This window comes from Silurus meridionalis, chromosome 13 (genome assembly GCF_014805685.1).
Source record: "Silurus meridionalis isolate SWU-2019-XX chromosome 13, ASM1480568v1, whole genome shotgun sequence".
In the NCBI taxonomy this organism is placed as follows: Eukaryota; Metazoa; Chordata; class Actinopteri; order Siluriformes; family Siluridae; genus Silurus; species Silurus meridionalis.
The window spans coordinates 1,663,010-1,678,888 of NC_060896.1; the positions used below are offsets into that span (position 1 = coordinate 1,663,010).

The window sequence follows — 15,879 nt, forward strand, 5'->3', positions numbered from 1 at the left end:
CAGTGTCCTGTTGAAAGATGGAGTCCTTCACATATGTGTCGACAACCTACTCAAGAAGATGGAGCAGACTCATATCACCACCACACTGGGTCTCTGTTAAGGTTACTGGCAGGTGCCTTCTGATAATTCTCCACAAGGTGGCTCCATTTCCTATTCCAAATGTGACGTTAAACATGGCGAATGTCACCTTCCAAAGACTGATGGTCCACGCTCTCCATCTCTCATTTAGTTTGGATTGGATTCTTTTTCACATCAAAAGTATTTAAAAGTACCTCAAATATTCCATTCATTCATTCATTCATTCATTAATTTCTAGTAGAAAAGAAAATAAATAAAAGTTCTTGTATATTTTATTTTATTATCACTGAAAATACCATCAGATACCAGAGACAGAACAAATGTAATATGTTTGCTGTAAAGGTGTGAAAGAAAAATACTAGTTTTTGATTTTTCTGAAGTCAAAGCTGGTAATCTACATATATAAGCATGCATTTACAGGCCTTACATTGTTGATCATAAATCATAAGACAGATTAAATACAGTTAAACAGCACAGGAAAATGTTTACACAATATTCTGTATCTTTACGCTAAGAAAGAGTGCAAAACAGAGATATTAGTTCACTGCTACAAACTGCTGTTTTTATGTCTTAAATGTATTTAATAAGTACAGATTAATAATCAGTAGCTGTGAGATGAGAGGAGAATCGAATAAGGAGGAGGATGGATTTTAGCTCCATGTTTTCTAAGTGCACTATACAGAACATGAGCTTGTAATATGATATATACATGATCTGACTTATCACTGTTATCCTGAAATCTAATTATTATCAATCAGATCGAACTGTTTTCTCTTCTTTATTCCTAAGATTTTACTATAATTTGCTGTGCAGACAAAAGCAACACTCAGATTACTGGTGACACGTCAGGATTCCATCAGCCATTTAGAATATAGTTTTTGAATCTTCTAACCTGCTACTGCTGGAAATCTCCCAAAATCATCTCTGTGAATCATCACCTGCAGTACACATCTGTCTGCTACTGTATGCCAACCAACTCTTCCAGCACAGAATTCTCTACTAACTAACACACACAAGACCTTTAATTACAAATATCCTTTAAAAACACCCAAGATGATTAAAGCAATAGATAGTAAACCATCATTAACACGTCCACAGGCTGCTATTAAATGCTAGTTCATGTGTTATGTGTTTTCACACAGACCGATTTAAACCACTCCCTGACATTGGGCATTACCTTAAGATTCTTCCCAAACTCATTCTGCCCAATCCCCATGGAGGACGCTGCTCTACCCTCATGCTCCACCGAGGGCATAGCTCCACATCAGAGCTCCACTGAGAATGTTGCTTTGCCCCCTGGCTTTGCTGAGGTTGTCGCTTCACCATTCCGCTTCACTGCCACCATCGCTCCACCCTCCTGCCTCACCATCAAGATCGCTCACACTGAACCACTGGATACGGGGGGCTCCTCGGATCGCCTGTGGCCTTCTCACCTTGGTGGGTTCCTTAGCGCTGCGATGTTCAGGCTGCGTACTCGCTGACACCCACATCACACTCTCAAGCTCAACACGCAACCATGACCACCAACCTTAATCACACTTCCTATAGTATCTTCATATCCAATTACGTTTATCAAGGTAACACTAAAACTGTCTAACAACAAACACACAAACCCTCTACAATCATCAACACAATCTGTAGCTTAGTTTCCAACAATATGGATTATATTCTGGAGCTTCTTTATGATGAACATTTGTACAGCTGGACATAAAGGTGGAAAACACAAAGCTACTTTTTTTCATCTGCCATAAACAGTTTCATATTACAAAGCGAATAATATATTAATGATGACGTACAAATGAAGAAAGTGTGAATGGTTGTATGTATCTCCATGAGACATCCTTAAACAAGGTCAAGGCTGAAGATCTCAGAGCCTGTAAGATAATTAGAGAGAATTATTAGACATCTATCTGTGCTTTAATTAATTGAAATTAAAATAAAATGTAATCATTGACATGGTGATTTGTTTATGGAGTGAGTCTCCTGTGTCAGTGCTGGTAATAGTCAGGAGTAAAGTGTGAACAGAAGAAGATGTCACTTTAGTCCCCCAAATACCCAAGCTCCTGATCTCTAAGGCTGAATCCAACCACTCTGCAAAGGAAGCTCATGCCTGCTGCTTCTTTTTTGCAACCATATTTTGTGGGCACTATTTAAATCTCATGGTCATAGGTGAGGGAGGGGACATACATTTACCATTAACTTGATAGCCTCGCTTTTCAACTCAACCACCACAGCAGGCCAGTACACTCTCTAAACACCCTCCTTTCCAAGTCTTAAAACACTATTTAGAATGTTTAAGCAAACTCACATTAGCTGTCCATGAGGGTTAAGCATTGGTCCACTGTATAAATCCAAGGTTCAGTGACTGAGGATTGTGATTCCCCCAAAAGGCTTCAAGATTTAGGGTGAATCTTATCTACCCCAAAAGCCCTACCACAAAATACACCAGTAACCTCAACTCTAATGATGGGCAAGTCTCTTTTGAGTCCTCCAACATGACTTAATCTTAAAAAGCAAGTTGCTATGTCTGAAGTGAGATCTACAGGTCCCAATCACTGCTATAAACAGCTTAGCCAGGAAATTGCTTTCCCCTTGTGAAATGCCTGATGGCTTTCCAGACTATATTTAAGACCAAATTAAGCTATTTTTCCATGGACTAACAAACCTCTGCCATACCAGTGTTTTTACTGCCGCCAATGCCACATTCACACTCCACTTGGCCTGCTGGTATCCGTCAGCTACATTCTGACTGGTCTGATCCAGGATGGGGCCCATGTTTTCCTATTCTGAGCAGGTATTTGGGTTTCTCCCTTTATAGGCACTTTTGATTTACTCTTAATCTGCCTCCTCACTTAGGACCAGGTTTCTTGGGAGTCCTGCCTATGAACAATTTTTCACTGGCTGACAAACATTAGCATTTACCATAAAAGATTTTAAGGAAATGCTTTCTAGAATTGTGAAAGATCAACCCCCTGCTGTCCCCCTACCTAATATGTGTCTGGCTCTTCTAGAAGTGCTTCCTTGCATTTGCATTTTCCTGCCCTCTCCTTACATGACAGTATGTCAGAAACTCACTTTAACTTCTCCAGTGTGTAATTTTCATCCTCCTTTATATCAGTGAGCATCTTCACTCCCTGTTCTCCCAGGTCATTAGCACACAGATCCAGTTCCCTTAGGTGCGAATTTGACTTCAGAGCTTCAGCAAGAGAGATACAGCCTTCTTCTGTAAAGCCACATTCATTCAAACTGAACAGAAAACAACAAAGTTCATTAATTTCAGTATTTTAGGTCTAAAACCACTGTGTGATTTTGTTTTACAGTTTTATTATTGTAATTACAGATGCAAAAATATTAATAGCAATAATCATACAAAATAATACAAATATATTTGTGTACGCCTGTCGTCACTATGAAATTAATATAGTCACTATGATCCTTGTGAAACTACACAATAGACTTTTGTTTTGAGCGGATGAGCGCATGAAAACATTATGTTCTCACCTCAGTGACTTCAGTTTGCAGCATGGACTCTGCAGTGCTCCAGAGAGACTCTTCACACCTGAGTCTTGCAGATTATTGTGGCCGAGACTCAGCTCTATCAAATGTGTCGACTTAGACGTAAGAACTACAACAATAACTGCACAACTTTTCTGTGTAAGTTGGCAATTATGAAGTCTGAGGAACAGATACGAGATACATATTACCACATAAGTGTGCATAATAAACTATAATAGAATCACAAAAGTACAAAAGGTATTTTGGCCACTCATTGATTGATTGATTTGAATACATATTTAAAAAAAGAAATCAAGCTCTTACCTTAAGATCTCCAGTTTACAGTGTGGACTCTCCAACCCAGGTGAAAGCAGTTTGAATCCTGAGTCCTGCAGGTTATTATCACTCAGATCCAGCTCTCTCAGACATGAACAGGGTGAGCTGAGAGCTTTAGCCAGACTTGTCAGACTTTTCCTGGTAAGATTACATCTACACAGCCTGTAGGGAAAAAAAAAACATAGCTGGATCTTGCTGTATCTTGTTAATAAAGCATGACTCAGCAATATGAGACTGAACTATTCTACTAAAACAAACCTAAACAATTTGGACTGATCAGCATGTTTTAATTACTAAAAAAAAACTAAACAAACACTCATTAGTTTAATTTCCTGAATTTTGTATTTGTTTACAGTTTTTTTTCTCTCTCATCCTAACGCAAAGGCTCTTCCACGGAAGCACCATTCCTCTCCGCTTCACGTGTCCAACAGGTTTGGTCTCATCAGTAAAGCAACCGTTGAGAAACCTGGAAGAGCTCTGATTATAGGAACTCTATTCTGAGTCAAGTGAAATTAGAGAGACCTTTAGGGGCACCAGCAGCACAGGTCAGGTGTATACCGGGAGCCAGGGTGCCGGACATAGCACACAGGAGCTAATGATATACGCCTTCGACAGTCAGAGGCTACTAAGAGTAACATTAAAGAGGTGTGTAAATTAGCAAAGGCAATGTCTGATGCTTTGATATTCTCTGGTCCCATCCCCATGTGACATGGCCAGGAAGATTACAGCAGGTTATGGTCGCTGACCTGCTGGATGTCCGAGAGGTGCTCCAAAAACAATGTGGGCTTCATAGATAATTGGAGCAATTTTGAGGGGAAGGCTGTTTGGCCTGTTAGAGCAGGATGGTATTCATCCCACTCGGGAAGGTGCTGCTCTCATTTCTTTTAGTATAGGCTATAGTTTTAGAACAGCAGTAGTTAACCAGTTGACTGTCCAGAGACAAGGCCAGGGAGCAGACAAACAGGCTAAACTGACCGTTTTTCTATACAAGAGAATTACTTATTTTCATTTATTTCCCCAAAACCATCACCTTGAGTGCTCAATCCCTTGCCTACAAGTTTCTTCAAACAGATAATTACAGAAGTAATTGAACCTGTTCTAAAAATAATAAACTCTTTCATCAGCACTCATTATGTACCTAAATCCTTCAAACTGCAGTTATTAAATCTCTAATAAAGAAACCTGACCTTCAACCTGTCAGCTGTCCAACTACAGTCCAATATCATGATATAATATTTATCTCCCAGATTCTAGATTCTGGTCAAAGTGTTAAATGACGTGTTATTGGCCTCCGATAAGGGTTTTGTCTCTTTACTTATTTTGCTCAGCCTTAGTGCAGCTTTTGACACCATTGACCATAATCTCCCCATTGCTAAACTAGAGAACGTCGTTGGAATAAAGGCTCTCTCCTGGCTCAGGTCTTATTTGACTATTCGCTATTAGTTTGTTGATATCAATTGTGAGTTCTCCACACTCTCTGAGATAAAGTTTGGTGTTCCGCAAGGATCTGTCCTAAGCCCACTGCTTTTCTCTATTATATATACTGCCTCTGGGTGAAACTATACATAAACATGTTATTCGCTTCCATTGCTATGCTGAAGATACACATTTGTATATTTCTGCAAAGCCCGATAAGAGAGCTCAGCTTAACAATGTTGAGGAGTGTGTACAGGACATTAGACAGTGGATGCTTGATTGCTTCCTTCTGCTGAGTGAACTTCTGTACCAGTATGATCCTCCACGCCTACTTAGATCAAAAGGTGCAGGCTATTTGTTGGTACCTCAAAAAATGAAAACTACAGCAGGGGTCAGATCTTTCTCTTATAAACCCCACTGTTATGGAACAACCTTCCAATCAGTGTTCGGGACTCAGACAGTCTCAGTGTTCAAGTCGAGGCTGAAAACATATTTATTTAGTCAAGCCTTTTCCCAGTAGATTTTTCTTGTGTAAAGGAGCAGATCTGGAGGGATCATGTTTATAAAGTGTTTGGATATACACTCTCACAAGTTCACTCAGGTTAGTTGATGGTGGTGTGGTGGGTCGTCTTCTATCAAAGAGATCCCTCATATCTGTTACCTTCTGGTTCTTCTTTTTAGTTCTGCTGCCATAGCGAGTCTTGCCAGAGTCCCAATTGCACAGTGTCCTTAACCTCCATACAACAATAAGGACACTTAATAATCCATATCTGTCTCTTCCTGTCACCCTCATCTCTCTCTCTCTCTTTCTCTTTCTCTCTCTCTTTCTCTCTTTCGGTTGACTTTAACATGCTCTTGAGGTTCCACTGATCACTGTTCCTGCTCCTCTCCTCTCCTTAGATCTGCCCACTTTGTCCTGGCCTGCCTCTGGATGATGTTCTCTTTGATTGGAGGTGACTCTGTGCAGCTGGGAATGGTTTCTCATCAACACCCTGGAGATCTATAAAACTACTGAGAACTTTGTGGATTTGGATTTGGAATGTAGTTAATGTCAACAGTCTGCTACACTGACTCAGGACTACAGTTTGCTCTGATCTCCATCACTGCACCTCAACATTGTTTAGCTGTAATAAATGGACATTCGGTGGCATCCAGATGAGGATGAGTTTCCCTTTTGAGTCTGGTTCCTCTCAAGGTTTCATCCTTCTGCATCTCAGGGAGTTTTTCCTTCACCACAGTCACCACCGGCTTGTTTATCAGGAACAAACTTAAACTTATAAAGAACATCTTATTCATTCTTTGTCACCACATTGTCTGTGTAAAGCTGCTTTGAGACATTGTTTTTTGTTAAAAGCGCAATACAAAGAAAATTTTAATTTAATACATTTTGAATGTAATAAAAATCACAGAACATCCAGGAACAACTTACAGAGCTTTTCTGGACATTGCAACCACTTGGTGTAGTTTCATCAAGCAATCATCTGATGGTGCATATTTCTGTAGGTCAAACTCTTCCAGGACCTCATTTGAGTTCAATAACAAGAAAACCAGAGCGGACCACTGAACTGCTGAAAGTTTGACTCCCCGGAGGCAATGATTTACTCTATTACTCAAAAAATGTTGAACTTCCTGTACCAGAGACTGATCATCTAGTTCATTCAAACAGCGGAACAGATTGATGGATTTCTTTTCTGATGGATTTTTCCTGATCTTCTCCTTGATGTATGTAGTTATTTCCTTGTTTGTGGCAGCAGCATGGTTTCTCAGATATCTGCGCCCTGTCTCTGTAAGATGGGCTTGTAAGATAACTGAATTGGACTCCAGTGAAAGACCCATAAGGAAGCGGAGGAAAAGGTCCAGGTGTCCAGTCTTACTCTTTAGAGCCTTGGCAACTGCTGCCTTTAGAAGGTCCAATAGTGTTGCTGTGCTGGAGAGGTCGAGGATTTCAGGAACTTCTTGTTTTGAGAGATTTCCATTGACACATGAGAGAAAGACAAACACAGCAGCAAGATGCTCCTGAACACTCAGATGTACAAAGCTGTACACCTTCCCCAGATGTGAAGACACTTCCTCGATAAAGATCTGAGTGCAAACCCCTGAGTACACCGTAGCCTCTCTTACATCAATACCACACTTCAAGAGGTCCTCCTCATAGAAGATCAGGTTTCTTTTCTCCAGCTGCTGGAATGCCAGCTTTCCCAGTTTAACTACAATATCTGTAACCTGTCCAGGATCCACTTCTTGTTTTTTGTACTTCAGGCATCCACGTTTGATCTGTAAGATCAGGAAGTGTGTGAACATTTGAGTCAGGGTCTTGGGGACCTCTCCAGTTTCTTCTTCACTGAACATTCCCTCGAGAACAGTCGCTGCAATCCAACAGAAGACTGGCATGTGGCACATGATGTAAAGACTTCGAGATGATTTCAGGTGTGTGATGATTTTATTAGCCAGGTCTTGATCACTGATTCTTTTTCTGAAGTACTCATCTTTCTGAGGGTCAGAGAATCCTCGTACCTCTGTTACTCTGTGAATACAAACAGGAGGAATCTCACTGGATGCTGCCGGCCGAGATGTTATCCAGAGGAACGCAGATGGAAGCAGATTCCCATTAATAAGATTTGTTAGCAGTACGTCTAATGAAGCTGACGCTGTGGGATCAGTCAACACTTTGCTGTTTAGGAAATCAAAAGTAAAGCGAGACTCATCCAGTCCATCAAAGATAAACATGATTCTGTAATGATGAAAGTCCATGATTTGGTTTTTGGTTTCTGGGAAATAAAAATTGAGAAGTTCCAACAAACTGAAACATTTTTTCTTCTGAAAATTTAACTTTCTAAAGTTAAATGGAAAAATGAAGTCCAAATCCTGATTTGCTTTTCCTTCAGTCCAGTCCAGAACAAACTTCTGCACAGACACTGTTTTCCCAATTCCAGCAATTCCTTCTGTTAGCAGGGTTCTGATAGGCTTCTCATCTCCAGGTAAGGCTTTAAAGATATCATTACAGTTAATGGACTCCTCTGTTATTAGACTCCTGCAAGACTCACTATAACTGACCTCATGTTCTTCATATACATGACTACACCTGAACTCCGATGTGATACACAGTTCTGTGTAAACCTCGTTTAGAAGCCTTGAGTTACCATACTTTAAGATTCCCTCACTAATCCTCTCAAATTTCTTCTGGAGTTTGGATTTGAAACTTTGCTTCCATGAAGTATCAAGTTCTAAAGACACAAAGAATTACCAGAGTTATTTAGAGTTAAACTCAAATACAAATACAGTATAATATGAATAATGAACACAAACTACACACTTTATGTAATGTTCTGTTTATTTCTGCACATGCACAAAGTTATGTATCTTACCTCTGGTCCTGCTCAGATGCGCTTTGTCCTCCATCACTCTAATATTGTCTGCTGGATATTCTGCCCTCGTTGGCTGGAGAGAAGTTCTCAATCAGTGAACAAAATTCACCACATTAATGCATTAATTCTGAATAGAGAAAATGACTCGAGAGATGTTGGGTTGTTCTCCTTTGGAAATATACTTAACAAACCAGTACATACAATTTCAGAACAATTTCTGGTGGAATCCTTAAAAGATTTTAGTTAAGACATAAATTGTTTCTCTAAAACAGGGGTCTTGATTGCTCCAATATACACTTTTTCCAAGCAACTTTTCCTTAAGGAATGCTTTGTCCATCCATCTTGACCACTGAGCTACAACTTTGTTCAATAGACACATAAGTGGCTTCTGTGGGTAGACATAGCTGGATCCACTTTATAAAGGAGAAATCTAGATTACTCAGTCAGGCTTTCAATGTGAGACAGGAAAGTTATTTGGATGTCCAGATTAATGAGATGTCTACCAGACCTGTATGTCTAAAGATGGTGCTTTAAACATTATATAGGTATGATGATAAGAACTTACTGGGAGGGCTGATACTGAAAAACAACAGAATAGGTCACAGCACTGAGCTTTATGGCACACCAGCGGAGTGCTCTATGAGTCTTCATAGAGCAGATGCAAATCCTCTCTCTGTCTCCCAGTATGACTGTCCCTTAAATTAAGCAAACCACTACCTATTCCATACTACGCCACAAATGTCAAGACTAATGAGGATAAACAGGAGAGTCTTTTGATTGACCATGTCAGATACTATGTAATGGTCAAGCAGACAAAGCATGCTGACAGGCTGATTCAAGAGGATGAAGCTTTAAGCGTGCTGATCAGAAGCTAGAATAGTTAAACTCTTGAAGGCTATTCTGGGTGAGAACATAAAGACAACTGCATAGCACATTCAAGCATGTTAGAAGAATCTTCTTTCAGGATCTCCAGGTGCCATGTAACATCCTCAATCTTCTACCAGTTCAAAGATGTTGTGTAAACAACAGTACAAAACTAAGCTCGGATACCATTCGTACAATACACTACTTTGCAGCAAGAGAATTTTACCAAAAAGCCTAAAACTGTCCAACAATGAGAAAGGAACCTGTGACAAGCCAAAAAAAAAAGGAAAAAAACAGCGCCAATGACATAATGCCTCTAGTGCAAAAACTTTCTGCACCTCTCACAGTTTAAGAACAAGGGCTAGAGAAACAGGAACAACAGAGCACCTCAAGAAAATTAACTGCAAAGCTAGAGGCTTGAAGAGTGGATGGACTTGAAAGATCTTGTAGAACCTGAGTTAACTGTCTCCAAATGGGAAGATACAGTGCGTTATGCCCCTAATGCAGTGTCTCTGCAAGCATATACAGACTGATGTTTTCAGGTCCACAGACGGTGTGCAACCTCCAAGTGTCCTTCAACATAACCAGAGACTAAGATCATTCATTAAGAAACTCCTGAATTAACTTTAGGAAGGATTCTACTATACCTTGTTCTAGAATAAACATCTCTAACTCTACCCTAGCAGCCCTGTACTCTTCAAATAATAGATATTGGACCAGCTGGTTTAAAAATATGTCTATACTTTGTGACTGAAGGTAAAGAGAAGGTTCATTTCTCACGGTGCAATGACTTGCAATGAGGAGTTATTTTACAACTGGTTATTGGATGAATGATTTACTTTATACTCAAAATAAAAGTAAACTAAATAAGGAAACCAAAGTATACAAGATGATTTCTATAAATGGTGGAGCACATGATTCTCATGAACGAACATACGATCACATACTGTAAATACTTACCAGAAATTCGGTTTCCAACTGCCCAGTTAAAGGATTTGATAGTCCCTGTTTGTCTCTTTAATTAAAGACAACATTAGATTAGTGTTATATAAGATTACATTTTTAAATATAAATATTAGGAGTGTAACTGTACACAAAATTCAAGGTTCAATAAGTACCATAGTTTTTAAGTCATTGCTCGATTACATTTCGGTTAAATAATATATATACACCTGTATATACCTGCTTAGATAAACAATATGTCAAACAATATTTTATTTTATATAAAAAAATTAAATAAATTAATGCAATACACTTTTTTGATTATATTGATTAAATTGAGTAATAAATTAAATTGCCACAAATTAAATGTGGTTCAATAAAATAAAATAAAAAAATAGAAACATTATATCATATAGTTTACATTTGTTAGACCCCATTTGGGTAATAAAAGATGCTTATGTAAATGTGTGTGTTTTACATGTAATATTTAATTTTCTAAAGATATTATCTACTTAACTGTTCTACTTATTTCAGCATCCTTTAACAAATGTCTTCATTCCTTCCATCCTTCATTCCTTCACTCTCCCGATATGTGAAATTGTCAGGATTTTCTCCTTTTAAAAGAAGTTCTTGAAGCTGGATATAAAATGCTAAAGTAGCAATAGCGCCTGGTTAGTGGCTAATGCTAGTGCAATGGATTCTTTAGTGTTTTCATCCATAGCACAAAAAGAAATCGTATTTTCGGTACGGAGCGAGCAGCCACAGTGACACTGCGCCAACTCTAGTTTCTTTTTATAACCCTGCCATTGTTGTGTATGTTTTAAAGTTTAATAATAATTGTAATAATGTGTAATAATGTGCTCAACGTGTGAGATGGAGACTAAACAAACTTGCGGTCCGCCACTTAATATTTTCCAGAGGGAACTCAGATTGTAACTATGTTCCGCACTTATAACTTGAGCAAATTAGAATCCTTTGTACAATTAGAAGTTATTGTTTTTATTAAATACACATTTTTTAAAAACTAAACTGGAGTATAGTGTGATTTCTTAAAGAACGTGAACTTTCTTACTTTTTCTGCTCCTCTGAAAACTTCATTGGCAAACCCATGGACTGGTCACTCTTCAGTGATACAACGCTTGGCCCAGGTGAGTCAGACCTTTTCTTATATCTAATTCAAACAATATGGACTGTAAGTGTATATTTAGATTTTTCACAAAATAGATTCAGTGTGTTGCAGAAAGTGAGAACTGTCAAATATTTACTGGTGCCATGTGCATGAATGTAAGTCTTGTTTTGGTTGTAACAATGCACACAATATATGTAGTATTCAATAAATTAAAGAAGTGGTAACTCAGTGGTTAAGGCTCTGGTTTACTGATGCTATGATTGTGGGTTCAAGCCCCAGTATCACTAAGTTGCCACTCTTGAGGACCTTTAACAATGGATGACCATGTGCTCTGACCTCAGCTTCCTATATTGCTGGGATATGTGAAGAAATGTTTCCCTGTGGGATAAATAATATTCTACAAAAAAATGAAGGACATGATGATGAAAAAGATGTCGTCTGGATGGAAGCATATGTTGTTCTAAAACCTGAATATATAGTACTTTGCGTGCAATTCCAGATGTGTCAACTGTCCATTCCATAGGCACTAATGCGCCCCCACACTATTAGAGGTGCAGACTTTTGAACTGAGCGTTGATAACAAGCTGGATTGTCACTCTCATCTTTAGTCTGGAGGATGCCACGTTTATGGATTCAAATATAATATGTCAAATTTGATTTCATCTGACCACACAACAGTTTTCCAATTTGTCCATTTTAAATTCACTTTGGCCAAATGAAGATAGTGATGTTTTTGGCCTGCATTTGTGGATGACATGGTGAACTGTGTGTGTCATTTCTGGAGGTATTTCTGAGCCCCTGCAGTGATTTCAATGACTAATTTAAATGTAGTGCTGAAATGCAGAACGTAAGCAGAGACAGATTTCTCACACTTATGTAATCCATAAACAGGAAAGGAAAAGTACACTTCAAGTAAGAATGAATACATTTTTAATAGTAGTGAAATAGTTTAATGGTACAGCAATGTTAGTATTTAAAACTATTCATGAGACACTCCTTTCTTCTTTCTAGGTGCATCTGCCTGTTCAATTGGTGAGTCTGATGACTTTCTCTTTACTGATGTAATGCTTTTTTCTGATCTCTTTTTATGAATCAAACTAAACACATGAACCAATGATTAGTTAGAAAATGGTGATTTATTATTTGTGTAAAACAGACAAAGCAAAAAAAGCAGTAGAAACCATACATATTACTAAACTTGAGTGTAGTTTGAGAGAATAACATTCCCTCTGAAAACTTCAGTGGCAGACCCTCAACTTTCACTCTTCATAGACACACATTGTTTCTGTTTTGCTCCTGTCTCTGCCCCTACCAATTTCCCTTATGAGGCAGCATCAAAAAGTTCAGACTAGTTTTGTAACCCGCCAACTGATGGCAGCACAAGGCTGCATGCACAGTCACAGGGAGCACAGACCTTTATACAGTAAGTCAGTGTGCAAAAAGACATCATCCTGGTGCTATTCTGACCACGTTATTACATCTGCGATTTCTGAAAAAGGTGAGGCAGGTCTGCAGCTCGACTGAGTGCCTGCTCACCGTCTTCTTCCACATTCGCCGCATTGTGTATTGAGAATTTGTCTCCAAGGGCCACACCGTCAAAAGCTAGTTCTACTGCCAGGTTTTAAGGCGTCTGAGGGAGGACATTCGGTGAAAGAAATGGAGCTAGAAGAGAGCTAGTGAACTTCTGAACTTCAATAAACCTCCACTAGGGCACAATGGAGCTCCTTTGAACAAATTTGTTGCTGTTTATATTAAATACAGGTACATGTGATTTTCCTTACCTTTTCTGCTCCTCTGAAAACATGATTGGCAAACCCATTGACTGTTCACTCTTCATAGACACAACGCTTGGTCCAGGTGAGTCAGACCTTGTTTTCTTATTTCTAATTCAAACAATATGCACCGTAATTGATTTTTGTATATTGATTTTTTTTTTTTTTATCAAAAATTTTATAGTATTCAAAACTGTTTATCAGACATTCCTTACTTCTTTCTAGGTGCATCTGCCTGTTCATATGGTGAGTCTGATGACTTTCTCTTTACTGATGTAATGCTGGTTTCAGGTGACTCTGATCTTTTTTTTTTAAACAAACTAAACACATGAAACAATGTTCAGTTAGAAATAGTGATTAATCAGTTCTGTAAATCAGAAACTGCATCAAGTAGTAAAAACAATAAATATTATTACTAAACTTTAGTGTAGTTTGAGAAAATAACCTTTTTTTTTGGTCCACTGAAAACAAAATTGGCAAACCCATCGACTGTTCACTCTTCATAGACACAACGCTGGGTCCAGGTGAGTACGACATTTTCTTCTGATAACTAATAAAAACATTATGTACAGTAAGTGTGTATTTCTGTTCCACTGTGATGTAAAAATGAAAACAGTTTTCAACCATTTTTCTCTTTTACTTATATTTAATTCTCCTTCTGGTTCTGAATGTAGATTTCTGACCTTTGTTGGTTTTACCTGCCTACCTGCCTATGCGGTTAATCCTGCCTTCGATTCTGACTTCATTAAGTGGAAAAAATTTTCATATAGTCTGGACTATATGATGCTAAATCCTAGCAGACATAGTGCACTGCTGATAAACCTACATTAGCGTTCAGTGAAAAATACAAAATAAACAAATATTAGAACAGTGTGTAACATTACGCTCTATAACATGTCAAAGAAATCATAACTACACCACCACCACCATCAGCAACCACTTATTATTGAGATAATGATGATAAAGATCCCAAAAATGTCTCACCTCTCATCTTCTTCAACATCACTCTCAGATGAACTCATTTTCTCAGGGGTTGTGATGTATCTTCTGAAGAATAAATGCAGATCTGAAATCACAGTCATAATCTTATTTTTGAAAATTTACTCACATTTATAATAAATCTTTACAGGAACATTATGAGGTGATGTGCAGAATGACTGATTTGTTTGTCAAGTGTTTCCTATTTAAAGGAATCTATTGTGGAACTTGGTTTCTTTTACAGAAACCGCTCTTCCTTCACCACTTCTGCCAAACTTATTCTTATTCAAATGACCATTCTACCCATGTTAGATTATGGAGACACTATATACAGGGTTGCTTGTAAGTCCACTCTATCAAAATGTAATGCTCTTTACCATTCTGCTATCAGGTTTGCCACAAATAGTAGCCTTTCAATACACACCACTGTGCTTTATATTCATCTGTTAACTGGCCCTCCCTTCACATTCGCCGTAAAATTCACTGGTTCACGTTCATTTATAAGACCCTTCTCGGCCACTCACCTCCTTACTTAGGTCACTTGCTGCAGCTAAAGCCTGTCACATATAACACCCGGTCCTCACTTCACTTTCAATTAAGCATTCCTAAAACCAACTCTGCGTTTGGTCTCGCATCTTTTCAATCTGCTGCCGCTCACGACTGGAATGCTTTACAAAATACCCTCAAACTGGATAAATTCATTCCAATTTCAACCTTTAAAAATATGATATCATATTTGTTCACGGATATATGCAGTTGTTTTTCTACATAATTTTGTTTTAACATGTATTTATGTAATTGTTATTTTCGTATGTCATTTTTTAATGTTTTTTATTTATTTTAGCCCTACTTCCCTTTCCTTAAGTGGTTATTCCACTTGTCAGGTCGCCACTGTAAATAAGAACCTGTTCTTAATGACTTGCCTGTAAAAATAAAGGTTAAACAAACCTATTGTGGACCTTTTTTTGGCTGTGGTTATTTAGGTTATTTTGATTTCATGTCTCATTGTCTCATATTTAGTTTCTTTGTTTGTGTGTTTGCAGTGGTGTGTGGTCAGGGCCAGCAAAAGTCTTCTCTGCTGGTCTAAACACTATCAGAAGCACTGCCCCACATTTACAACCTAAATTTTAATATTTGTTCCATGAAATTGTATTAATTTATTTCAACACTTTATTCTCTTCATGTGGTAGTGTTTCTCTCGGCTGCACTGCTTCAGTACGTGTATGTGGATGTTTGTCCAATCAGATTTCAGCCTCTTTGTGCTGCCATGTGAATCTAATCTGCTCAGAGCCTTCAGAATCAGTACTGCTGGCCTTTTTACCACCGTCTCCTAAGGAATTGGCTCTGTTTCTTTAACCAATCAGATTTCAAATTCGCCTCACAGGCCCAGCTATGCAGTTTATGTGGCGAGGACAATTATTAGTCATTAGCCCTGTGTTTTCTGTGATGTAGCTCTATGTTGTTTTATGTAGCACCAGGGTTCAGGAGGAACGTAGTTTCATTT

The 15,879-nt window shown here is 38.4% G+C and overlaps 1 protein-coding gene across 7 annotated transcripts in view; it reads right to left on the bottom strand.

Annotated features, from left to right (window-relative positions):
* Positions 1-327: 327 nt before the first annotated feature.
* The window catches only part of LOC124395538 (NACHT, LRR and PYD domains-containing protein 3-like), an 18,045-nt gene continuing 2,493 nt past the window's right edge, over positions 328-15,879 (bottom strand). The window contains exons 2-14 of one of the 7 annotated variants that reach the window (XM_046864106.1): positions 14,382-14,444; positions 14,081-14,219; positions 13,843-13,947; positions 13,613-13,717; positions 13,407-13,508; positions 11,569-11,667; positions 10,515-10,569; positions 8,691-8,763; positions 6,755-8,549; positions 3,898-4,071; positions 3,580-3,753; positions 3,154-3,324; positions 328-1,952 (exon numbers count right to left, since the gene is read on the bottom strand). In XM_046864106.1, coding sequence (XP_046720062.1) covers positions 1,946-1,952; positions 3,154-3,324; positions 3,580-3,753; positions 3,898-4,071; positions 6,755-8,549; positions 8,691-8,763; positions 10,515-10,569; positions 11,569-11,667; positions 13,407-13,508; positions 13,613-13,717; positions 13,843-13,934 — 2,847 coding nt within the window. In that variant the 5' untranslated portion in view covers positions 13,935-13,947; positions 14,081-14,219; positions 14,382-14,444 and the 3' untranslated portion in view covers positions 328-1,945. Of the gene's footprint in view, positions 1,953-3,153; positions 3,325-3,579; positions 3,754-3,897; positions 4,072-6,754; positions 8,550-8,690; positions 8,764-10,514; positions 10,570-11,568; positions 11,668-13,406; positions 13,509-13,612; positions 13,718-13,842; positions 13,948-14,080; positions 14,220-14,381; positions 14,464-15,879 lie in introns of all 7 variants that reach the window. The other 6 variants (XM_046864105.1, XM_046864104.1, XM_046864103.1 and 3 more) reach the window with 6 other exon arrangements.